Raw genomic sequence first — 27,437 nt, 5'->3', positions numbered from 1 at the left:
GCCCCCCCCCCCCCTTTAGTGCTGCGACCCACAGAAGGTGGCCGAGTTCAATGAAATAAATTCGGTCCAGCTGTCACATAGTCATTGACATAGCAATTCTCTCTGCCCTTGAACTATCCACATTATATAGCTAATATAATGTCTTTTAACTAGTAATTCATCTCTTTTAATAATTAAAGGATAGTCCATATGCGCCTTTCTGTGAGAACGAACATGGCCCATTGACCTGTTCTATGGGCAGGTACCCAACGAGGAGTCCGCAGCCACACTTTAGCTCACTGTACCTTTCACAGAAGGGAAATCTCCACTTGCATATCAGTCTTTGTCCCGCCGACATGGGCAGTCCAGCACTGAAATGCTATGGCAATTCTCTTCTGAACACGAGTACCAACAGCAACCCCATACCCGTGTTTCAGCCTTGTTGGGCCTCATCAGTGAGGTGGAGCTGTGCGTGATAGTCCATAGGCGCCCCTCTGCGTGTTCGTTCTCAAAGAGGGACGCCTTTGGACTATGTTTTAATTGTTTAAGGGACTTGGGTTTAGTCACCCTATGTTTCCTAGGGTCATCCAGACATGGACCCCTTGCTCACTGTGCTCAGAGAGGCACAGCTCCACCTCACTGATGAGGCCCAACAAGGCTGAAACACGTGTATGGAGTTGCTGTTGGTACTCTTGTTCAAAAAAGAATTGCCATAGCATTTCAGTGCTGGACTGCCCATGTGGGTGGGACAAAGACTGATATGCAAATGGATATTTCCCTACTTCGAAAGCTACAGTGAGCTAAATTGTTGCAACGTGAACAACCCATGGTACTGCTGTGTTAGATGGACAATGAACATCAATAATGAAGACTGTTGCCAATTAACATTGTGCTGTAATCAAGCAATTGGCTTTCAGGCATACCATTGAGAGCCGGATGCATTGCACGTGAGGCTGCCAATCAAGATCATGTGACTGAAAGTCTGATCTTTCAGCCAAAAGTACCTTCATGAACCACCTGCTGGAATTTGGTTTTGGATTGAGAGTGATCAGCTTGCAAACAGCAAGCTGATCAATAGCGGTACTGAGTGATAACATTGGTGGAATAAATAACATTTTTGAAACGATATTCGTTCTTAACCACTCACGGACCACCATCCAGCACCTCCTACACATTATAGAACTGGGCGTAGTAATTTAGTTTCTGATGTTTGTTAATCTGCTTAGAATCACATGCTGGGCATAGTCCGACATCCAGTGGTCATTGCGGAGTATTGCATTTTGTTTTTCATAGTCGAAAAGGGGACGTCGACAAGGCGTGTCTGTAACACTATCCCTATAGTGACGTGCGCTGTACCCACAATCCCTCACGCGTCGAGGTCCCTCAGATTGTTTTTTTCCGCCCAGTTATTGGTCGCCTCTATGCGGAGCTCCTCGAGAGACATTGCAAAATCATTTCTTCGACCCTTGGTCGTTTATTATTATTAATATCTAACATATAGATCCCTCCCTTGACGAAGCTGCAAGCTGTTTCTCCGCCGAGCAAGATCTTTGACGGAAGGACGAGCGGAGGAGATCCTTCGGCGTCGCCGAAAACGTGGCCTGGCCTCGCCGGCCTTACACAGTAGGGAGAGTGGGGTTGTGTGGTCTTTCCTTTTCTCTCCGAGAATGCCTTTCTCTTTCCCCTCCCTCTCTTTCGAGGTCGTAATCACACTTCTTGCCCTCAGCTATGGAGAGGATGCCCTTTAGGTTTTGCCCACTTTGCAAAGGCAAATATACCTGGAAGGACAAGCACAAACGGTGCAACCGTTGCTTGCCCCTCGATCACAAGGAGGAAGGCTGTGCAGCCTGTAAGTTACTTAAGCCCAAAACGATAAAGGACCGTAGGGTTAAAAGGTGGGCGGCCTACGCCATGTCTAGGTCAGATTCCTCGCCCGCTGCCGCCGCCGCCGAATGTGACGAGGACAGCGATTACACGGCCTCCGTAACGGAGGTTGTAGACCTCTCGAGGGAGCGTTCGCGCTCCTCTTCGTCCGTCCCTGGCCCCGACAAGCCCGACTCACGTCCAGTTTATGGAGATGAACACCCCGGCGAGAAGGATGCACACAAGAAATCTCAAAAACACATACCCCACGGCACGCATTCGTCGAAGACGAAGGCAGCCAGAGCGCCAAAGGAGGCGTCGGGGCCAACCGAGTCTTCCGCCGACCGCAAGGGTCGCCAGCCCTCCCCGCCACCGCACCCGCGACAGATGACCGGGCACTCTGGAAATAAGGGTGCTAACCCCAAACCCTCAGGTGGCGACCCGCCTTGTAACGGTGCGCACGTTGCCAGTAAAGACTCGACGGTACCTAGCGCGCACGTTGCCTGTAAAGACTCGACAGTACCTAGCGCGACGACGAGTGATCCCTTGGCAGACAGAATGATCGCCGAAAGCCTCGCACGTATATCTTCTAAGGACGGCCAGAGACGGACGTCAAGTGACACGCCGAAAACCGCGCACAAGGCCAAAGAAACGCCGAAGGCGCCGGAAAGTAGGCTGGGACAGCTCCCGACGGAAAGCCCTAGCCTGCCAGAACACTTCTCAGAAGGCGAAGGCACCTTATCTTCGACGCTATGGAACAGATCTAGACGAATACAAGGAGAAGAGACTCCTTTTTCACTCCTAGACCGCTCTTGCCTACCTCAGTGGACCTTAGAGAAGTTCCAGTCCTGTATGGACAAGTTAGACAGATTCATGGCCATTCCAGAAAATAGGACACCTAAAAGACCTAGGGAGGTACTCCTAGAAAGTCCAAGGGCTAAATACCCGAAGTTGTTCTATAACCCCCTTCAGGAGGATATGAACTCTTACTACCTCACCGAAGATGACACTCACTTCCAAGAGGAGTTCATTAATGAGGAGGACCAACAAGTGGGAGAAGGCTTCCATGAGGACTTTAACATAAGTGAGGAAGGGTATGAAGAAGACCCAGGTGAAGGTGACCCAAATCCCTGGCAGTCACCATCAGGGTCTACAGAGCCAGACATTATAGACATCAGGTCTCCTCAAACCACACCAGTCAGGAACCCTTCGCCTGTTGACGACCAGCCCACCTTTAATGCGCTGCTGAGGAAAGCAGCAGCAAATTTTGCGGTTGAAACTGGGGAGGTCACCCCAGACACTGACTTCGTGGAGAGGATTATCAAAGAAAACGCCCCCACCAGCCAAACAATTCCAATACTCGCCTCTGTTAAGAGACGAATCAACCCTTCACTGGCCACCCCTGCACTAGTAAGAGGGGTTAATCCAAGAATCGAAAAATTGTTCTCACCCTCTCAATCAGACCCACTGTATATTAAGGGTCACTCAATCCTGGACTCCTTAGTGGTGACTAACACTAGGAAAAGGGCTGGGGTTCCACTGTCTACCAGCGAGGCACCCCCGGATAAAGAGGGGAAAAAGCTTTATGCCCTAGCCAAAAGAATTACCACCTCCGCAGCGTTCTCAACTAGAATTGCCAATAATAACACATTGCTGGCAAGCTATGCTGATGCGCAATGGGGAAAGCTTAAGCAAGACATTGAGGAAGTTCCTGAACCCCTAAAAACTAGATTGCTGGCTACAGTTAATGAAGGGTCTCTGGTCAACCAATGCATCGTTAAGAATACCCTCGATGCAGCGGAAACAGCTGGCCGCTCTTTGGTACAGGGAATTCTGCTGAAGCGCCACGTCTGGCTTCGCAATTCCAGGTTTAAGGCGGAAACGCAAGCGGCCCTCATTAACAAGCCTATTGAAGAGTCTAACCTCTTTGGAAAGGCAGTGGACGACGCACTGGAGAATGCGAAAAAAGAATTTGATACAATAAAGACTTTGGACCAAATCTCAAAACCCCCTAACAGGCGGGTATTTGGCAACAAGCGTTCTTTTCGTGGCCAACGCCAGCAACAGAATCAACAACTTCAATATACTGCCAACAACTACCAAAGCAATAGTGGCCAGTACAATCAGAGAGGTCAACGCCATGGCAAGGGGAGAGGCCGGGGTTCCACCCCTAGAGGCTCCCAAGCCACCAACAACACTAAGTGACGCGAAGATTCGGGTCCCCTCCCATGCATCGCCGGTCGGGGGCCGGTTAACATCCTTTCTTCCAGCATGGGAGGGAATAACATCAGACCGCTGGGAACTATCCACCATAGCCCACGGCTACTGTATAGAGTTCAACAGATCCCCAGCATACAGACCCCCGAGGGGACGACGCATGACACCAGAACACCTCGCCATCCTTCTCCAAGAAGTGGACCAGCTACTGGAAAAAGGAGCTATAGAGGTTGTGCCTCTATCTCAGGTAACGGAAGGTATTTATTCAGTGTACTTCCTTGTACCCAAAAAGGATCTAACCATGCGCCCTGTATTAGATCTGCGCCCAGCGAACAAGTTTGTCAAACCCCAAAAGTTTCGTATGGTGACCTTAGAGGAGGGTGACCTTACAGGAGGTAATCCCCCGACTCCCCTTCTCAACAAGATTGTGCACAAGATGCACCAGGAACAAGTTACCATGATACTAGTGGCCCCTATGTGGGCCCAGCAGCCATGGTTCGCCCACCTGATGGAGATGTCCCTATCTCCCCCAGTGAAACTTCCCTGCCCACACAACATGCTGTCACAGGACAGGGGCAGGACACTGCATCCATGCCCTCAGACCATGAACTTAGCAGCCTGGCTCCTGAGATCATAGAATTTGGACACTTACAACTCCCGCAGAGATGCATGGACATCCTTAGGGAGGCTAGAAAGCCTAACACTCGTCACTGTTATTCTAGCAAATGGAAGAGATTTGTCATCTGATGTAGAGGAAGAAGCATCGACCCAGTTGACTGCTCCCCCACGCACATTGTCCTGTACCTGACCCATTTACTGGACTCAGGTCTAGTGTTCAATTCCGTTAAAGTCCACCTAGCGGCACTTTCTGCATACACTACTTCCCAGCTTAAAGTGTCGTGGTGGAAAGTCCCAGTTATCAAAGCCTTCATGGAGGGAGTAAAGAGAATACACCCTCCGAAAGCAAACCCAGCTGCCGGCTGGGACCTGAATGTGGTACTTACCAGACTCATGGGCTCACCCTTTGAACCCATGCACAAAGCAACTCTTAAAGACCTCACTCTTAAAACCGCTTTCCTAACAGCTATCACCTCCATTAGGAGAGTAAGTGAAATACAGGCTCTTTCTGTTTTAGACCCCTTTGTAGCAGTTCACAAAGATAAAGTGGTTCTACGCACGCACCCAAGGTTTGCACCGAAATTCATCTCAAAATTCCATGTAAACCAGTCAATAGAACTACCAACGTTCTTTCAAAACCCTTCCAATTCGGGAGAAAAAAGTCTGCATACACTTGATGTGCGCAGAGCTGTCATGTTCTACATGGAAAGAACCAGACCACTGAGAAAGACTAATCAGTTCTTTGTCTCGGTGGCAGCAGGAAGAGAAGGAGATGCAGTATCAAAGTCCACTATATCTAGATGGATTGTTCAATGCATCACTCTCTGTTACACTCTTGCTAAGAAAGAACTACCCTTCAAGCCAAGAGCACATTCTACTCGAGGCACTGGGGCATCCATAGCATTCATTGCAAATGTTCCCCTTGAGTCCATCTGCAAAGCGGCAACCTGGAGTTCTGTGCACACCTTTACAAAACACTACTGTCTAGATGCACACTCTAGATCTGACTCCCAGGTGGGACAGGCAGTATTAAGACATCTTTTCTCTACTGTTCCTTCTCATAACCCACCGCCAACTCCGGGTACTGCTCGCTAGTCTATGCACAGCATGTGATTCTAAGCAGATTAACAAACATCAGAAGACAATGCATTACTTACCGTAAAAGCATTTCCGATGGTTGTATCTGCTTAGAATTCACATGCGCCCACCCTTCCTCCCCGCTCGGATGTAAGGAACATAGATACCTTTCCACATCTCTCTCTCTCTCTTTTCTGTGCTCCCTCAGGGCAGAAAAAATACAAACAGAGGGACCTCGACGCGTGAGGGATTGTAGGTACAACGCACGTCACTATATGGATAGTGTTACAGACACGCCTTGTCGACGTCCCCTTTTCGACTACGAAAAACAAAATGCAATACTCCGCAGTCACCACTGGATGTTGGACTATGCACAGCATGTGAATCTAAGCAGATACAACCATCAGAAATGCTTTTACGGTAAGTAATGCATTGTCATATAACCCAGTACTAGAACAAGTCTAGAATGACGGTTGGCATAATAATAGTTTCTGTGATCAACTTGATGTTGTCTGTGACTACGTTTGTGACTGCCAGAAGCTATCGGACAACACTTGCTCCCCTCCTCAGTATGCCTTATATGTGCTAGAAGCTTTGTGCTCAGCATCGAATGCTGATGTTGTTCCTTTGTCACAAACTCTCCTCTTTCAAGTAGCATCTGCATCCCTCTTCAGAAATCTTTGTTTCATATTGCTTTAGAGAGAGATTTCTAATCATGTTGGGCCAAGGGACAAGCTAAGGACTCTATTACGCAAAGAATTCTAATGTTGCTAGGCTTCTGCCTCGGGCAGCTAGTGAAGGTATAATTAACTGTAGGGTCTGCTCACCATTACTTCTTTGGGATACCTTTTATGGTAATTGATGTACATATCCCTGACTTACTGATTCATAGTCTCTTATATTTCGGTTGGGTAATAATGTATGTAAATATGTGCTATGTAAAGCTCTTTGGATCGAAGCACTATATAAATATCCTTGTAGTTTAACAAACATTCAGCATAGGAAGCCCATCCCGTTCAAATTACTGATATTGTTGAAGGCAATGTGTGAACGTGATACTCACTAATGCTTGCTCCTTCCTGCCTCTCTTGGTGCCCTTGGCTGCAGCTCCCTCTCTACCCTTACCTCTGTTGCAATTCTTGCCTTTGGCTGTGCGATCTTCTATACATGTGTTCCTCCATGTGTCAAACTCTTTCCCCTGCGCGAGTTCCTCTTTCTTTCCCAGCCACAACTCGAGCACACATACAGAATAAAAGGAGAACTCCTAATGCCATTCTTTAGTTCAGCCTTGGAGCCAAGTCCACTTCAAAAAGTAGCTTCCTGCTAATGACCCGGAACTAGTCATGGCAGCTAACCAGCAATGTCTTCTTCAAAAGTACCAGCGAATCCTTGCTCCTTTGCTGATCTCCAGAAGGACTTAATTGGTACTTTGACTCCCTGGTCCACTGGAAACAACCAGTCTCGACCCCTGCTTAAGATTCCTGCCCTTGGAAGCCTTCTGAAGCATCCCAGCATCATCCTGTGGGCTGACCATCTTCTTCCTGAACTACCTATGTGAATTGGTTGCTGTCCCGAGCTTGGACTTGGGACTCTGCACACCTTCCACTTGCGAAACAAGAGACCTCTCCTGCAGTTGGAGCTCTCTAACATCAGGAGGGGTATTGCGGGACTAGCTTCTTTATTTCTGCCACACGGGTCGACTTGCGCTGTTTGATCATGGTGGCCATCGCTGTTCTCTACCTGCATCGAGTTCTTGGGGTCCTTTGAGGTTGTCGACAACATGGCGGTCCTTTCTTCATCGTGCCAAGGTTTGTCCAGCTGACCAGTCCAGGAATTGTTTCGCCAGAGCTCAGAACCGCAGACCTAAATCCTGACACTGAGAGTGGCCTCTGCACCAGCAGGCCCCGGGCCTCAACCTTGGGAACCAAAACATAAGTACAGCGAATTCAGGAGCCTCAGAAGTGGACCTTGAGTAAATCGGAGTACAGGGAGTGAGCTAACGTACCTTTTTTCAAACCCACCTACCTCCCTAGTGTTTAACAGGCATAAGGTCCTTGCTGTGCCACTCCCTTGCCTGACCGTGATCGGTGAAGTTCTGGTCAAGGATCCTCCCCTAAGGTCCCCCTAATCTAGTGGGATTGGGAGAGGACCTCCTACAAACTTTACTTCTAAACACTTACAAAACTGACTGTTGGCTTTGACAACACTTGTTCGGCTTACTTTAAAGACTCCTAGCCCCCCTGCAAAGGCTTTCAGTAGGACTTGTGACATTAAGAGCACTGTGTCCCGTCTCTTCTAGCAATCAAAGCACAGTTAAAGTCCAGAGGCTTAAAACTATATAAGGCTGTGTATTGTGTTTTAGTACCTTTTTTATTTTATGTAGAAGTTTGCAACTTGGTTTAATACTTTCCTTGTTTTTTTTCTTCATTTACTTTGCTAACTACAGTGTTCCATTGTTGATCCTACAGTTCTGTTATGTTGCTCTGCTTTTTTACGGGGCCAAATCAGCACGTAGTAGTTTCAGAGTGCCTAATCTTTATCGGTGGCGTTTTGTGCCCCTGCCCAAATATCCTTCTTTTCCTGCTCTTGCATTTGTCAGTTTTGCTCCCTGTTCCTCAAACAGACTAATTTCTTGGGCACACTGGGTGTTCAAAAGTAAAGTCTTGGTGCCCTGTAGCCAGAGCACCATAAAAGTGAATGTGTACATATTAATGGTGTATGCTCAGTCACACTACCTTGAGAGAGTTTGGCTAGATATTAGTGTCTTTCCCTGTTCACCAGAATACAGTGACCTCTCAGAATCTCTCCACAAGTCTGATTCTGAAAATCCATATGAACAGTTTGCTTTATCTGAGTCGAGTTCCGACCACTTGTCCAAGTCTGTCTATAACTGATGTTACAGCTCTAGCGTTGTCTTCAGTGCCACAAAATTCCTTCGATGTTCCCCAACAAAGGATTTGCATAGTGCATTAAAAGTTTGAATGGTATTACATGGCTGTCATCTTGTCTCTTCTTCTGTAGGTGTATGCGGTTTTCTGACTTTTGGGTCCATCGTGAACCAAGATGTACTGTTATCTTATCCGTCCAATGACGTGGCAGTGGCCATTGCTCGAGCCTTCATCATAGTCAGCGTGCTGACCTCGTACCCCATTCTGCATTTCTGTGGCAGGTAAGTCATTCTATTGACCTTATAGTCTGCTTTGCCATTTTGTGGTAGAAGACAGCAAGCGCTTACTTTGAAATAAGGTGTTTGGCAGCAATAAACACTGGTATGTTCAGAATCCAACCAAAAAATGTGTATTACCATTTAATCTGAATCTACAATGCTTCACTTTCTTTCCGTTCTTGCATCTCCTGTTTTCTCGCTCTCTCTAGATTTAACCCTCTGTTACTCCTTTAATGATCTCTCTGTCTTGCTTAAACGGGAGAGAAGAAATATAGACCTTCATTCATAAATCTGCATTCTGCCGTCCTGTTTCCTGCCTTTAGAGACGGGCAAGCATAGGATGTCATTATAGCTGTCCACTAAGTTATGGGCCTAAGTACGAGTTGGAAGGATTTTGGGGAATACATACTGCCCGAGGTAATTACTAATTACCATCTCTGCCAGTGATATTCCTGGAAAGTCATCCAATTCATAGTTTTGACCTGTCACAGCGGTAGCACCAGTGCTATTGCTGGAATACCACTGCAGTATGCCCGCAATAACACTTGCTATATTTTAACTCCATTTTCACCATAATATTGATTGTGGAAATAGGTAATGTACATTAGTAGTTAATGCCACTTTGGTAAAATTGTTTGAAATAGACAGAAGGGTCAGTTTGGTACCTATCTATGCATTGCATGGGTAAGCTGGTGAGACCGGGCTTCGGAGAGGGCCATCTGTTTTACCCCTTAAAATGGCCCAATGTAAAATCCGTTTTCACTGTTCTGAAGGAAAACACCTTCTGTGGTGGAGGTGAAAATTGGCAGATTTCCATTTGAGAAATCTAACTCTTCCTACATTTGGCGGTAAACCATTGGAATATTGCCTGAGGTATTTCATGCAAGAACTTGGAATTAGGTAGGTAGTCAAAATCTTAGCATTTGGCAAAGGTGGTTAAAGCATCAATGTTAAGTATTGCCGTTTTTACTATTACTGGCCAGCTCGTAATGACTCCATATGCATGCTTGGAGGTTTTGGATTTCAGCCAGGTGTGAGGAACCTAAGGGGAATCATCCCATCTACTCCCCTTGGATCTTCCTCCCATGTGGCCAGGGAAAGGCCATCGCGTGTGGATCCTGACCCTTAGGGTGGAAGTGGGAGGATCACCTGGGTGGAGGGACCACGGGGAGCGGGAAAAGGATGTCTTTGGGTGCGACATGGCATCCCCCCTTTCCTGTATGAGAACGAGTCTGCCTTCGCTCAGGCCTATAACTATGGGCCTTGGGGCATTAGCTGACTCGGTAGTGCCCCTGCGACTCTGGGCCTATTGCTTAATTAAAAGTTGATTACTGGAATTTTAATTCAACACACAATAGAAAAGTGATGTGAGCTGTTGCAAATATGTACATATTGGTGGTTGATGGAATGCTAGTTCAAAAGGATATTTGTTTTTTCTTCAGCTTTGTGAGGGGACATGTTTGTGCTGAGCTTTTTTATGTTATTAGCACCTGAGTTTGGGGGCGCAGCTAATCGGGTTCCGCGTATCACAGCTGAAACCTGCAATCTCAGCCAGAATTCCACAGAACCTGAGGACTGCCTCACCTGCTGTGGGCTACCATCTTCCTTACCCAACCCCACTTACCTGTTGCGGCACTGCCGCCGCAGTAGCTTCCCTTTTCTGGGCGCCATGATCATAGAAGACCTTCTATAACCATGGCGCGCATTTTGGTTAAGTATTTTCATTCAAAGGGGCGCGCGTGCTCCGTTGAATTAATGAAAATACTTTTTCTTTTTTAGTTTTAGGTCCCTGGGTTATTGTTTTGGTAGTCTGGGTTTCTAATAGCATTAAACCCCCCTCCTCCTCCTCCAAGGGCTGGAACGGGGTCAATGGCCCAGTGCCCCCATTATAGGCCCTCGATTCACTTGGGCCGATAACTTGGGGTGCTGGGCCATTAACCCCCCCCCCCCTTTCCAGCCCTTGGAACGGGGGGTGCTGGGCCATTACCCCCCCCTTTCCAGCCCTTGGAACGGGGCGGGGGGATTATGCTATTTTATTATGATGACGACGACGAGTGGGTGCAAACAACGTTCAAGTTTACAAATTCAAGATTATCCTGAATCGTGTACGTAATTGAAGAGTGCATTCCAAATTACAATAAAATAAATGTTTTTACTTTGTATCAGTTATCTTTTTCCTCCAGCGCACTCTATCAATTCATCATTGTTAAGATGGATTTTCAGGATCGGCCTTGTGTACAGATTCTGAAAGGCCACTCTATTCTGGTGAACGGAAAGACACTAAAGTCCAGCCAAACTCTATCTGTGTAGTGTGACTGAGCAGCAAGGGTTAGGCGTTGGAGAGTGTGAGAGTGGTGAAGTGTTCAGTTAAGCACCCAGAGAGCACACTTAATAATACAAGTTAGGCAGAGTGTATAAAATAGAATTACTTATTTAGGCCTTAGATAAGCTCTTAGCAATTAAAAACCACGGGTAAATGTTATACAAAAACATTCACTGCCAATATAAACACATTCACTTATGGTGTACTCTGGATATTGGCACTAACTCGTTACAACAGTTAGAACAATTGGAGCTACTGTAATGTAGCAAAGTGTCATGATCCCAACACAAGCACATGCTGACACCATGCTCTCAGCTCAGGCACACACAGTAGGCAGGGTTTGGACCCAACAAGTGGCTGGCTGGAAAAGATTGCAGTTTATGCACCCTGCAGCCCCCACCAAGGGGTCCCCCAGATCAGGATGCCATATAGGACAAAAGATGGCCCCCAAATATCCATGCTCCAAGACTCCATGGTGGTCTAGTGGTGCTTTTTAAACCCCGCCCTTGGCCACACCCAGCGCTTTGCGTTCTCCCTCGCTGCTAACCAGGCAACGTAGCGCTTATCCCTGCAGTTCCAGCATCTCTGCGTGCCTCATCAGCATGCGGTCAGGACCCGCTTACCAGCTTTATCAGCACGCCGTCTGGACCCAATTACCAGCTTTAGCAGCTTCAGCTGCATCCCGCCGTTGGACTTACCTGACCTGCATCTGAAGTCATCCGGAGCTCCCGCGGGCTCCTCCATCCTTGCCAAGGTAAGGCCTCAATCGCACGGCATACCGGAACCTGCAACAAAGAACACAGTGAGCATTTAACTCTGCAATCCTGACAAAGCCCACATATTTCTGCTACCATGACCCGCTCACCTGCAAGGCTCGCCCCAGTTCTTGGTACACCGGAACACAGTACCATCACGTGTGTTCCATTCTGCCACATCTGCATTACATTCTGCCGCACCTGCAAAGGAACAAAGGCAACAGTTAGTAACCTGACATGGTTTGCAGTAGACCTTACAGAAAGACATTGCCACTACCGAAAGACAACCACTGAAAGATTATGCAAAAGGACATACTTACAGCTGGACTTGCTGCTCAACAAAGACAATAAGGACACTTACCTTCAACACCGCACCTCAATACCGCATCCTGTGTGCCGCAGCAGGCCTGGGCCACCATCAGTGCCGCAACTGGAACCGGATGCCGATTTCCAGGCCTCGTGCCTAACTCAATAAGGTGAGCCAGACCCCATCCAGCCAACTAGTGCACCCTGGGAATCGCGGCGAGGTGGGTGGGGGGATAGTTTACGCAGTTCATACTTCCGTCCTCCTGTTGTTACTTAGAGACCCACTCCTTGACAGTCAACCAGCAGACCACCACCATGTTGAGGGTCCCACCAAATCACTCCCAACCATACTGCACGCTGGGCAACTGCCATTCAGCGACACAGAGGGGAGAGTGTGTTTTGGGTCCAGCATCCCACCTCCGAGATTACGCATCCAGCACCTGGGAACCCACTTCTGACAATCGGGACCAGGCACTCCTGCAGGGCACCAGAGGTAAGTGTTACATAAAGACAGTGAACAAAGAAACAGGTATGTAAAAACCAAGTTGGAAAACTAGTATGTAGAAATATGTAGAAAACAAAAGGAGTTAGAAAGGTCCTTCTCTAGCGAGAAAAGAGGGGGCCTCTAGAGGCTAGGGCTCTGAACTAGAGTTGGGAAAACCAACATGCAGTTAGAAAGAGTTTCAAAGTAGTAAACCAATGGAAGAAAAGTTCTTAGTCAGTCCCTCTCCTAATCCAACCACCTTAGCCATTTAGGCAAGGGAGAAAGGTAGTGTAAGGACTTTAGGGCTCAGTACACATTTGGTGGTAAGTGATAAAAGATTCAGTAACGGAATTACCCCTGCTTTTACCACAGCGCTGAATTAAGGATTTGTGACTAATTCCACAAGCAGAATCACTCTGGCGGAATCGCCACCGGTAGACTTACTGCCGAGACCGGGCGGATTTAGTGCTAGGGCTAATTCTGCCAGTGGAATTACCGCCAGAACCGCAAATGGTATTTCCACTGTTGTACAAGTTGAAACACTTTTGAATTACCACTGCAAATCCGCAGTAATTCAGCTAAAAACACAGTGCAATTACCTCCAGCAAAAAGGTGGAGGTAATTGCACACAGGTGATGGAAATGAAGTCAAAGGTGTAACCAATCCACTCGAGTATATAAGGCCCACACCATCCCCAAACGAACATCCAAGCAACATGCAGCCACAAGCAGATATCGATTATGGGATCCACAACCTGCTACTATTCATCCAGCTACAGCAGCATGCAAGACCCCAGCAGGAAAGGAGATGGGCACCACAAAGGTGCAGGAGACGTGTGCTGCGCAGGGCACTCACACCACATGACCGCCCATCCCCTCGGACAACCAATTAGTGACACTCTATTGCTTGGACCATCCCACCATCACAGACCTGCTCACTCTGATCGAGGCTGATCTCAATCAGAACTGCCATCCCCCCTGGTAAAGGCACGTTTTACGCCATTGCCCTCTGTCACGCCCTCTCACACGGCTTTTCCCTCTTCACATCTCTCCTCCTCAGGCGCCTCTCGCCGTAGTATTTCCCGTTCACACCACCAGCAGGGAAAACACGGCAGGCGGAATACCATGTTGGGCGGATCTGCCTCGTTTCGCCCTTTTCCGCGTTGGCGTCTGCCATGGCACCTCTTGCACAGCCGGCAACGTCAGAATACCAGGAAGTGCCGGCAGCTCCAATCACTGGCCACGTTGCGCTCCATGCAACGTACGCGAGCAGCCACGTGATACGTCACGTGATACCGCTCGCCCCTTCAAAAGAGGCCGGCAAACAAGACTCTTTGCTTCACAGCTACTTCAACGTCTACGGAGGACTGTCACGCATTACCCTTGCTCTTGTTTGCTTCGACCTTGGAACTCTTTTCGGATTTGCTATTGGATTACCCTTGGATTTTGGCGTGCTCTCTGATTTTCTGGACATCCGACCCCTGTTATACTCTGGACTTGCTCTTGGATTGCCCTTCTGTTTTGCAACCTTCGGATTGCTTCAAGCCTTGCTACAGATCTTGCCTCACTCCACGAGGTACTGGGAAGGAGTGCCTATTACACCATTCCGGCTTGCCGTGGATTTCCCTGCGTAGGCTCTCTACCTACATTCCATCTCTATTAGGTAAGCTGGTGTCACTGCATTTTGTTTAACTCTTCCTATCAATTGCCCATTGCCATTATAGAGTATTTTCCTGATTATAACCTTTTGCCTTATAGCGATCAGGGGTCCTTCCGGCGTTCTCAATACCAGGCCGACGACAACACTCCTTCCTGTGGCCTCAAAGATTGCTCGGGCAGTGTTTATATTCTGCTCGAGCGGTACTTGGGGACGGAGGCATTTTATAACTGCACGACCATCAAGTCGGACCCATCAAGTCAGAACACCCAGTTCCCCAACATCATAGCGGCAGTGGATTGCGCATTAGTGCCTCCCCCCGATCCCCAGGCAATGGAGCGGGCATACCGGAACAGGCAACAGTTCAATTCCATGAATGCCCAAGTGACATGTGATCCCTACCTCACAAGCAGCCATTGATGTGCCCGATACCCTAGTGCCACACTTGATGCCATGATACTGAGGAACAGCACCCTATCAGCGTACATGGATACACTCCAAGGACAGTGTACCTGACTTGTGGGTAAGTACAAGTAGTCAATCTGACAAAGACATCACACTGTGACACACACAGAGAACGGAATGAGAAGTAATGTGATCAAACTACAAGTCCCATAATACTTCATCAAGAAAGCAGGCGATGAGCTATGGGTGACTTACACCAGTACACATACTGATCGCCGATGACTCCACAGGACATCCTGGCATTCAAGGTAGCAGAACACAATCGGTGACACCGAGCAAGGTTATTCCCGGTTATTCCCTGCCAATGCATGGTCATGGGACTGTACATGGCCAACCGCCATCTCCATAGCGTCAACTGCATGGGTGATGTCAGCGCATAGACAAAAACCTATGTGCCTGTTGGGAGACAGGAAATTGTGCATCAATACCTTCATGGAAATGTGGTAGGCGTGTTGTCATGTAGTGTCATATGTACTATGAAGTCACAGGGTGCTAGGCCTCCATAGGGGCATACTTCATGTGGCTGACAGTATAGCTTATGGTCAGTGTTGGGGTTGTGCCTTGTTTGGACCGTGCAATCATTTGCATCATTGACATACAGGGTCACGTGTGCACATGTAGGGCAGGACAGTTGTTGCTTGCATATCCTGTAGTACTGTCAGCTGAGGGTTGCCCTGCTAGTTGTGGTGGAGTCATAACAACATACGTTTGGACATTGTCTCCATGGGGGCCTTGTAGCTACTGGTCAGTTGCAGTGGTTGTTGATTTGAGACGCACGTCCAGTGATATTCATTGCCTGACATGCGCTACATATTTGGTACCATGCTTGCTGCGGTATCTGTGCATGGGGTACCGGAGTGCGGGCAAGGGTCGGTTGTGACGTGTAATGCAGATGTGTGTCAGTCCTTGTTACTTGCAGTTTGATGGTGGTTATTGTCCGGCCCTAGTCATCCTTCTTGGTTGGAATGTAAGGCGGATCAGGGCTTCAATGACTCATGATGTAATGGCCTGAAGTGTCACATGGATGGGTCATGCATTGTCTGGGTTGCTGTCGCCTGTATGCATGGCAGTTTTGTGTATGTCTACATGCTATTAGGGTAGTTATGCAATGGGCCCATCATTCACTCATGTACTGCCCAGGTACCCCCTGGCTGCTGGTTTCCGACCTCCGCTGAACCCACACACTCCAGGCCCACCATGTGGAGGATGCTGCTGACCATCTTCTCCCATGGGGTCAGCTCTAGAGGGTCTACTGTTCCTCCACTTGTCGGCAGCCATCTCCCTGTGGTGGTTGGAAATAAGGCTGCAGACTTGGGAATTGAGGTTGTTCTTGCTCTTATTCATGTCATCTGTGTCACGTGGGACATGGCTTACAGGCACCACCTTGTCCCGAATATCTGCACAGATAGCATTTTTGCGCTGCTGGGTGATCTTCCATTGTTGTAACCCATAGAGTTCCTCAGAATGGGCCACCACGTGCTCCACTAGGACTGTTCGCTCCTGATCGCTAAATTTAATTTTTCGCACACGCATTTCAAGAACATTGGACTTGGCCTTCCCTGCCAACATGATTGTGTTTGCCTCTGAGAATGGATGGCTCTCCTACGGGTTGATTTTCAATGAATTGTGTTTTTAAAGATGGCCGCCGCCTTACTTCCTTTTCCTGCGATGACGTTATTTCCGCCGTTGGTAATTCCGCCGGCGGATTTAGCACTGTTTGACCCGGCAGTAACAGTAATTCCACCAAATATAGGCAGATTTACTGTTATGTACTTGGTGTTCGGCAGTAATTCCGCCACACAGAATTATTGTTACTACCAATGGTGGGTGCCCGCTCCTGCCAAGTTGTAATACAATGGTAATTCCGCCACACACAACAGCGGTAATGGTAATTTCTCAGTGCTGGAATTACCACAGTATTACACCCAAACTTGTAATGAGCTTGTTTGGTCATTAAACCCTATGGAGGTAGGTTGTAGGAACAGGTATGTTTACTCACACCATGTACTTTGTTTCACGCAGTGACCACTTCGGCAGCTCCTGAAATCGCTGGGCCCCCATGCTGTGTCTTGGTTCCACTGAAGGAGGTCCAGGGATCTCTGGTGCAGAGGTCACTTTTACCATCAGGATTTTAGTGCGGGCTAGTTGGCTGTTTCGCTCTGTGGCGACATGGTTCCTGGGGCTGACAATTGACAACCCAGGAACAATGAAGAAAGGACTGCTATATTGTCGACTACCTCAGAGATACAATGCAGGCGGAGATCAGCGATGGCCCTGGCAGCTTTCCCACTGCTGCCGGCTCCTTAGTGGTTCACCTGCTGCACCCACCTTGGTTCTCCTGGTCTCTCGCTTTGCCGGTAGTGTGAGAAACCAGGTGGTGTCTCACCCACGAGTCCCCGGGGATCTGTCATGCAGGTGGCCAGGATACGGCCATCACATTTGGATCCAGTTCCTCAGGGTGCACCAATGCGGGAGGATTACCTGGGTGAGGGGTCTTGTGGGAGTGGGACACCGCTATGAGAGAAAACAGACTAACACCCGAGCCGTATACCTGACGTGCCCCAGTACAATGGTCAGGCGAGGTCAGCCAATTACTGACCAGCACACACACCTGACTTCCATTAAGATTCCCCACACGGATAAAAGGCAGAGCCCAAGAGCAAAGAACACAAGGAAACCTCAGTTTTGAGACGACAGCTGATCGAGAGAAGAAAGACGGCAAAACAGAAGGGGATCGCAAGGAGGGAAGTTCCCTTGACCTTTTCGACAAGGAACTGTTACTTTCCTGAAACCTCGAATAGAAAGCGAAAGACCAGGAAACCAGGCTGAAGAATCCTGCATTGCGTGTCAGAGATACCCGGTGCCCTCCCGAGTGAATAATCAAGGTAGGGAGAAGCAGAAGCCGCCGTGCTACCATCCATGGTTCCAAGAACGAAACAGTGTCCGTGAAATCAACACAGCCGGTGAGTTTGGAAGACCGATACAAGACTGGTCTGTGTTGAAGCCAAGGTTGCAAGCAGCAACTTGTATCGCAAGCATTGGAACAGACATTGTTAAAACATGTGTGATAAGAGACGCAAGTGAAGCTGAACTGCTGATGAGTGATTGAACTTTAAAAGCAAGATACAATACGTTTGAGAGTGATCCGGCATCGTTTGGGTGCTCAATCGAAGGTCTCTGTAAGGTATCCAGCTAAAATGTGGCAAAAGCGATTGTAAGAAAAAGGTTATATCAAGAAGAGAACGAGTAATTGTGAATCGAAGTGGTCCTGCGACAGGTCAAGCAAAATCCTGCGCACAGTCGAAAGTCTTCTATTTTGATGAAATGGAGAAAGTTTGGAAAAGTAGATAAATTTGGTCTGAGCCCGGCAGAGGGGGACCTGGGGTGAACAGTAAATCACCCGAGAAGATGCATATGTGAAATCCTAAGACAAAAGGTACTTTAATGTTCATCGCGTTGCATCAGGCCCGCTGGAATAAGAGACTTTGGCACAGACGGCCCTGATTCTGAGGTTTTGAACTACATCCTCATGCTAGAGAAGCCACAGTGTGTTAATTTTTAGTCTGCCGCATTGTCCCGTGCTGAAAACGTGGAGAAGGGAAGCCAACGGCTTGAGTATCCTGACATATAATTTCTTGAACACTTTTCTTTCACATAACATTGCTTCCCACACTATTTGGGTTTTAGAAGTAAGGATTGACAATATGTTTATTAGTATAGGCCCTTTTATTTTGACAGACTTGACTAGGACTGCATTATTATTGTTTGATGGTAGTAGCATGCTCCCATGTTTAGATTTAGTATTAGATAGGTGTTTTTCAAACCCAATTGAAGTTCAATAAACACCCTTGAACTGTGATCACTTGTCTGTTTTACTGTTTGATACCATGCCTTCTTTACAGTAAAAAGCGCCTGCCTCCTTCTACACAGTTCGCTCTTGTGTGTCTGCCTCTGGTTCTGCTTCCTGCTTCGCCCGCTCTGCATCTCTTCCCCCCCTTCTTTTTATTTTCAAATTGAAAAGGCACACCATTTTTATATGTCTTGCACAGCCGAGTTCCATTACAACAACTAGTCTGCACATTTAGCTTGGTGTTTCTTCTGCTCCACATCAACTCCTTTCTCCTTCGTCGTCCCAGTGCTGGAGGTTTTATGGAAGTTGGAGTCCAGAGGAGGTTTAGACTTTTTAACACTGCATTGCTTTATTTATTTATAGTTTGCTTGTTTGCCACTTTTATAGCAAGTAAGAAACTGTCTCAAATCGCCCTTTGAATACTTGTGTGAATCAAAACTGTCAGAAACGGGAGATGTTAAGTAAACCTTATGTACATATGAAGTGTGAATGGTCTCCTGCCTATGGTGTCTAGCAAGTAGGGGGTTTTAGGGTTTTACCACTGGATGGATTTGTATAATGACAACATGCCATCAGGGATTTACGAATTATAGGGTCTTCCTCATTATAAAGAGAAGAATACTACGTCTCTGCTGATGGGGTCACCACATCTTCCCGACAGCCATCTCCTCCCATGTGATCCTGCCTCATAATACCACCGCCAGGGTCAGGATCAAGTAGTGATTGCCTTCCCCTGGCCACATGGGAGGAGATCGTTGGCTGGGGATCAGTGATGACTCCACAGGATTCATCATTGGTGCTGATAATGTTTAATAAAAAAAGCAACTTACCTTTACAGCACGGCCCGGCGTCATGCAGTGCTGGTGTGCTCGAGGTCCATTTTCATGTGACATCATCAACATTGAAAACGGACTTCGAGGACACCCGCGCTGCGAGGCCCCAGGCTGCACTGTAACAGTAAGTTTCTTTTCTTTTTTTTTTAAGTGAAAAAAAGACACCATTAGCACCCGTGTAGGAGGTGCAGACAAAGTAGTGGCAAAGGCCTCCACTGACTCACGATTCATGCCCCTTCATGCTACCGTGTATGTACCAAGCTGTGTCCATTTTCATTCAATCTGTTTTTAAACCCATAATTTAATTCCCATACTGCAGAGGCCATAATGCCAGTGATTGTAGTCACAGGAGTAAAATGTAGAAGAATATGCATGATTTCACTAAGTAGTGCAAATATTTGATAATATAATTTGTTTGCTGTATAGGTAGCAAACCTGTTTTGTTGACTTTTTGTCATGCGCCCTACGTGGCGTGCAGTTAATATTTGAGTAAATAGTTCATTTACGCATCACCATCCAAATATAACCTTTTGTTATTTGCATTTATTTGATATGAAGGATGTAATTTAGAAAAGAAATGACGTATATTTCATGTGGTGGGGCAGTTCCTGGGTTAGGGTGCCTTCATATGTTACAGTGGTGGCATAGATGAGAATAAACCCTTCTATGTTTCCTTTGCCATGTGGGAGATTGACCCAAAATGCAATGTTCCTTTACATTACAACAGTGTTTTTGCAATATTTGTGTGCCTAATTGTAGTACTTGCTTGTATATGTATTTCTGAGGCTTGTGGAATCTGCTTAGATCACATGCTGTGCATAGGTCTACATCTAGTGGAAGCTGTAGAGTATTAGTTTGTTTTTCGAAACTCAAAAATGGGCGCCGACACAGGGCGTGCCAGTAATACTATCCCTAGTGTGACGTCCCCTGTACCCATGATCCCTCACGCGTCTAGGACCCTCAGATTGTTTTTTTCTGCCATTCTGGTCGGAAGCATCCCACTGAGTTCCCTGGCCTTAGCCATAGTTTTGCAAATATCTAATATTTCCCCAATTTCTCCACCCCGACGTCGAGCCACTGAACTTCGACACTCGACGCCGACCCGGGAGAAGAAGACAACCGTCGAGAGCTACACGACGGACTTGTGCCTCGGAAGGCCTCTGGCCTCGGCCCGGGTCTTGGAAGGCCTCTGGCCTCGGCCCTGCAAGTAGGGGGAGTGTGGGGGGTGGTACACACTCTACACTCTATTTATACATACATACATATATATATATGTACTTCTTATATATTCCTACACTAGCCCGCTGCCACAGGGTGCGTATGGAGGGTACCCCTTTCCAATTTTGCCCCAAGTGCAACTGCAAATACCCTTGGGTTGACAGACACGCCACGTGCAACCTCTGCTTGCCAAGGGATCACCTCAAGGCTAACTGCAGAGCGTGCAGTCGGTTTAAAGCAAAGACACTAAAGGACCGTTTGACCAAACGTTGGGCCCACCATGCCAGGCAACAGGAGGCCATGGCAGCAGAGGGCGCCTTCAGTGATGGCAGCGACGCCGTGCTTTTGGACGGCGAGGGCAACATGGCATCGAGAGAGCCAAGCGCAAGTCCCCGACCTCAGAAGTTTGTCCGGCAGGGCAGCTATGGGGAAAACCCCCAGCAACGCGAGCGCTACCCACCGCACACCCACTAAGCACGCGAAGTCCAACCGAGACTCGACGCGCACGTCGAGTTCTCGGAAAGAGGCACACAAGAGAACGGTCCACAGATTCAGTGTCCTCTGGGCGTTCTCGATCAAGATCGCCGCATGACACCAGGCAATCATCCACTATTGCCAAAGGTGACTCGCTCCCTAAGGTAATGGAGGTTCGATCGTCGGAAGATGGTCGACCTCTATCCCCAGGCCGCACTCCAGGAGTCGGCGTCAGCAGACCACGTAACGGCTGCTACCGAGGGCCCGACCTCCACACTCTAGAGATAGGGAGACTACCCCTGAATCTCGATGCCAGACGTCGAAAGGCTCCGAAGGCCAAAGACATCGGGAAAACACTCTTCCACCCATGGGGAGGGGGGAAAAACACAAAAGAAGCACTCTCAACCTTCTTCTACACCACAGAAACAGACAGACAAGTCACAACCTCCTGTTAACTTACCCAAGACCCCTGCACAAGGCCTTAGGTCCAGTCAGGATAGAACAGGGAAACTCTCCCAGGAAAAAGTAATCCCCCGCTCTAAGGAATGGTCTTGTGAGGACATAGACAGAGTTATGTCTAGGATGTCATCCCTAGCAGACTTCTATGCCAAGAACCCTGAGCACTTCCTCTCCTATACCCCTGACAGGGCTACACCCTCCGGGTCTAGGGACCCGATACCCCCTAGTAAAAAATCCCGGTTTGAAGCACCAACACAAGGGCGGTCTTTGGACCCCATTGCTATACAGCCTTACTCTCAAGATAATGAGGATCCACTTTTTATTGAGGATCCAGATTTGGGCACACTGGGAGACCAAACTGGGATGGACTATTATGGGGATGACTAGTACCAAGAGGGAGACAAGGATGACCCTGAAAACTACAGGGTAGACTCCCCAGTAGGGAAAGAACCTCCGGTTACCGACTCCCCGGTCAACAACCAACCTCTCCTGAATGAGGTGTTGTCCAAGGCGGCAGAACACTTCCTCATAGATACCCTGGGAGCACAGGAAGAAGGGGATTTTGCCGAGGAGCTAGTGGTAGAAAAGAGACCTGCTGCCCAGGCCATCCCTATTCTCAAATCCATACAGAGAAGAATAGACCCTTCCCTTCAAAATCCCAACCTCACCAGGGCAGTAAACCCTAGGATGGAAAAACTATTCAGGGCAGCCCAGTCAGACCCGCTGTACATAAGGATCCAACTAAAACCGGACTCCCTGGTAGTGACAAACACCCAAAAGAGGGCGGGAACTCCCAAAATCATCGTATGAAGCTCCCCCCGACAAGGAGAGCAAAAAGATCTATGGTTTGGGTAGAAAGGTAGCCTCCACTTCCACCCACCAGGCAAGGATTGCCAACTCCACCACCCTACTGGCGAGTTGCAACTGCCACCAGTGGGAACAGGTTGCGGCACTCATCGACTCTGCTCCAGAACCTTTAAAAAGCCAGTTGGCACAGGTTGCATCAGAGGGAAGAGCCGTATCCGGCTGCATCCTTAAGGCAACCTTTGATGCGGCGGATAACGCCGGCAGACTGATAGCAGAAGGCACTGTTATCAAACAACATGCTTGGTTAAGGCAATCTGGTTTCAAACCCGAGACACAAGCATCCCTAATGGACAAGCCGGTGAAGCCTGATCTTCTGTTTGGTAAGGCAGTAGAGGACGCGCAAAAAAATGCAAAGGATGAGTACGAGACTCTCAAATCCCTGGGCCAGTTAACCAACAAACCCCCGAATCAAAGAGGGAATGGCAAATTTCGTCGCACACGCTGACAAAATTCCTAAAGAGGCTCCAACTATTCCCAGGGGCAGGGTACACCATGGAACAACAATAACCAGCAGTCTACCCAGGGTTATGGCAGGGGTAACGAGAGGACGTGGTAAGGGTAGAGGCAGCCCCAATAGAAGCGGCGGCACGCCTCCCCCGACAGTGACGTTCCGTTCAGGGTCCCTTCTCACGCATCCCCAGTAGGGGGACGCATTTCCAACTTCACCCAAGCTTGGGAAGGGATCACATCAGACAGATGGGTGCTGTCCACAGTGTCCGCAGGATACTGCATAGAACTGTTAGAGCGTCCCCGAAACCACCCTCCACGACAAAGAATACATTCACTAGACCAGCAGAAGATCCTCCTCGAAGAGATCGCCAATCTTCTAGCAAAGGACGTGATGGAAATCCTCCCGGGACACCAGGTAAACAAGGGTATTTATTCAACCTACTTCCTTGTGCCAAAAAAAGATTTGACAATGCGCCCAGTATTGGACTTGCGGCCTGCAAACAAGTATGTCAAGCCCCAAAAATTTTGCATTACTACTCTCCAAGAGGTAATCCCCCTCCTAAGAAAGGGGATTACATGGCAACATTGGACATGAAAGATGCCCATTTTCATATTTCCCAGCCCACAGAAGATACTTGCGCTTCAAGTTGGACGGTCAGCACTACCAGTTCAAGGTACTGCCCTTCGGGATAGCCTCGGCTCCAAGGGTATTCACCAAAGTACTGGCGGTGGCAGCGACGGCACACCTACACAGGTAGGCTATCCCAGTGTACCCTTACGTGGACGAATGGCTCATCACGGGGTAGACCCCAGTAATTTGCAGAACAAACATTCAAAGAACGATAGACCTCTGCGAATTAGGTTTCTCCATAAACGAGAAAAAGTCAAGTCTGATGCCAAGCACCTCCAAACAGTTCCTAGGAGCTGTCCTAGACTCACAAGAGGGGTTGGCCTTTCCATCAGAGGAAAGAATTTGGAATATATTGCTGCAAATTCCGCAATATCAGGCTGGACGCCAAATAACGGTACGCAAGGCAATGCGTTTGCTACGCATGATGGCCTCATGTATTTACCTGGTGCCCCACGCGCGCCTGCGCATGCGTCCCATGCAAGAATGGTTGGCGAAACAGTGCCTAGGTCTAAGGTGCCAGCCAACTGGGCCTTGATAGCCAGGAGAAATAGTTTTCTGAAAACCAGAGAAATGAGAAGGAGACCACAACCAAGGAAAAAATGAATTGAGAAAGAGGTGCATGGTCACTTAAACCCCCAGACTGTGAGTGACTGAGATTTGATATACATTCTGGTATGGGACTCCAGTTTGAGAGATCATACATCTAGAGACCTTTGTTTTCACCCACATGTAGTTGGTTCTATTAAGAACATGTCTTCCGAGAGACTGTAGTTTGCTGGAAACCATGGAGAAGCCTACCTGTATTTACATTGCTTTGGCATTAGTGGAACTCAGAGGTAGGAAAAAAGCTTTGGAACTTAATGAAGCCCAGAAACCATAACCCTGAAGAATTCCCCGAAATTGCAAGACAGAAACATGAGCTGAAAGAATGGCTGTGGCCATTTTCTATACAAAATGCACTTGACTATTCTAAATAAATACTGTGTAAACACTCTGATCAAGGGGGTTGTTGATCCCACTCGGATTTGTGAGAGTGGACAATCCTTTGTCTGCGTGTGGGTTGTCAAACTGTTCCTTATCCCAACCTGATTCACCTCCTAAGAGTGAAATGACAATCAGAGCCAGGTCTAACTTGGTGTTAAACCGTGAATAATACTAATGGTGTTTTTTTCTAAGCTCTACAGGAAAGATCTCCCTTGCTCTCAGAATTTCACGATAGTAAGGTTTGTATAGTATAGTATATCTATATAGTATAGAGGAGGAAACTAGAGCAAAGAAAACCTAGAGTAACGAAGACAAATGAAAACGCTGCTTGTACACACTAGTATGCAAAGTGCTCAAGGAATGTGTCCAAACCTCCTTGAAAGAAAACTTAAGGTTCCTCAAATTCAGTGTCACCTATTGCATGGCGGCCAAATTCTCCATCTCATCCAGCCAGTTCTCAACTTGGAGAGGTTGTTTTGACTTCCAGTTCCTAAGTTTGAGTCTTTTGTCATTGGGCAAGCCTTTTTTGCTCTGCCGTCTGAGCTGGATTACCAGGCACTGCGTGTGCTGAGAGATCATTAAACAGGTGCACATTTAGGTACAGCCAAATAACAATATCCACAGCCAAGTCCATTCTGTTGTTACACTTCGACCAAGACGTCATAGGGTAATCATAAGTGTCTCTGCTTTTAACAGATGTCCAGTATTCAGCAAAGTCAAAAATACATACCGTCATACATCCGCTGCGGTTGTCTATGGACCCTGAAGCACACTGTAGGGTAGAAAGTCTACGTTTTTCTCAGTTTGATTCCCCTGAACATTTTCTCTGTCTCCTGTGATGCCATGCCAAGTTTTCCCTAGTGAGTCCCTATCTATGTATCACTGGAGATGCATCTCTGTGATGTTTTTTGTCTTGTGGGGGTCCCTTGTGGTTCTTAAATTGGAGGAGGCCACCAAGGTGCTCTGGATTTTCCCTTAACAAGTAGGTTTACACAGACAGTTCTGGTTGTGGCACTGTATCGTAATATGGCGGATGCAAAAGCTGCAATCATTTTGTAGTTTTCCTTCCTGCAGGCCCTTAAATGTAGTCTCTAGTTTGGGATATGGTGATTCCAGACATGAGCTCTTGCTTGGACTTTACAAAGGGCTTGTTTGGCTGTGCCAGAGTATAACTCTGGTTGGAATGTCCATCGGCTCATAGTGACATCTCTGGCTGCTGCACAAAGTCTCACCTTTACAAACCTGGGTACTGCGCTGTTTCAAGCCATTTTTTACATTCAGATCTCATCTTGGCGGTTCCCAAACTCACCTTTGCACACTATGAAGGTCCCATGCCGATCCCTGCCTGTCCTGTTCAGAACCAGGTCTTACCCAGCTGGTGACATCATAGCTCCTTGCAATCTCCCATTTGGCAAGGTGGTTAGTCAAATTTGGTGACAGGATCTCTTCAGTGTAGGTCTTCTTTGGGCTCCCTTTGTCCATGGGGCCCATTACCTACCACCATTGACTTTGTGATGAATCGCAGGTATTGGTCTCTTCTCCCCAAGCGGGTGCCTCCTGCCCCCATGAGGCTAGGGAGGTGAGCCTGCTCTGCAAGACCCACCCCTTCCCAGGGGTAGAGGCTTGTGGGACCGTATCGGGAGAGACTCCTCCTTTGGGGACATGGACTTCCGTTCCTGTGAGGAACTCCCTAAGTCATCTACCATAGGCACATGCATGGGACTACCTGTTGGTACAAGTAACGTCACACCTTTACTGTTGGCTGTAGGCAACGTAAAAAGAAATCAATTTTTGAAGGAAATGGAAGATGTCTTTTTAACAAGAGATGGATATTTAACTGGGATGAGTAGGAGAGAGGAAGGAGAACCTGGTGTGCAGGGGAAGCCCTCTGACATCATTACGCCTTGTGGAGGTGGAGCGAAGGAAAGTTGCAGAGCCCGCCACTTTCAGCAAGGCAGAGAAGGCCAGTATGAGACGCTGGAGGCCCGTTGTGTGTCGATGCGAGAATGGCATCATGCAGAAAGGAAGAGGAACGTGATATTCACTGGGGTTGTGCCCACAGGTGCAGTGTGGTGGGCAGGGCGCCCAAAGAACAACCCCGAGACCGCCGGTGTGGGAAGTTTCCGACCACCAGCAAGAGTGCAGAGCAGTAAGTCGATGAGGAACCTGGAAATGGAATGTGATAAGAGGGAGGAATGAGAAAGCACACCCATGCGAGAGCCGAGCCCCAGCAAATAGAGAGGAACTGGGAGAAGCGAGAGGCCGCTGGGGCATCGTTGTCCTTAAGACTGGGATGAGTTTCCTCTCGAGTATGAGACAATAGGAATACACCTGTATAAATGGAGTACGGAAGAAGTAACAAATAGCCCGAATAAGGAAGAGGGGTTATTATACCAGGAGAGAAACTTGTCCCAACCATAAGGATGGAAAAACTAGCATTAAGAATTTGGAATTGCACTTGTAAAGCAGTAACGAATAACCCAAATAAGGAAGAGGGTTATTTTACATTGAGAGAAACTCATCTCGGTCCTAAGGACAGAAACTGATATTAAGAATTGGTAATTGTACTTCTAAACCAGTAACAAATAATCAGAGAAAGGACGAGGGTTATTATATGCAGAGAGAGACTTGTCCCAGTCTTAAGGGCAAGATACCAAAAGAGAAAGCAGTTGAGAAAAGACGCGAGAAGTCTGTAACGGAGGGGTTGACGCAACCCAGGTGGGGAGCAAGCAGAGACTAGAAACCAGTTCCATGGGAGGAAG

At 47.9% G+C, this 27,437-nt stretch overlaps 1 protein-coding gene across 1 annotated transcript in view; it reads left to right on the top strand.

Annotated features, from left to right (window-relative positions):
* The window catches only part of SLC38A7 (solute carrier family 38 member 7), a 220,110-nt gene that overhangs the window by 146,906 nt on the left and 45,767 nt on the right, over positions 1–27,437 (top strand). Inside the window, exon 8 of the mRNA XM_069654672.1 lies at positions 8,776–8,923. Within this exon, the coding sequence (XP_069510773.1) occupies positions 8,776–8,923 (148 nt within the window). The remainder of the gene's footprint in view (positions 1–8,775; positions 8,924–27,437) is intronic.

This window comes from Ambystoma mexicanum, chromosome 1p, assembly GCF_040938575.1.
Source record: "Ambystoma mexicanum isolate Mex_15411 chromosome 1p, UKY_AmexF1_1, whole genome shotgun sequence".
NCBI lineage: Eukaryota > Metazoa > Chordata > Amphibia > Caudata > Ambystomatidae > Ambystoma > Ambystoma mexicanum.
The sequence above is the reverse complement of the archived record's forward strand: the minus strand, read 5'-3'. Positions and strand labels throughout refer to the sequence as shown.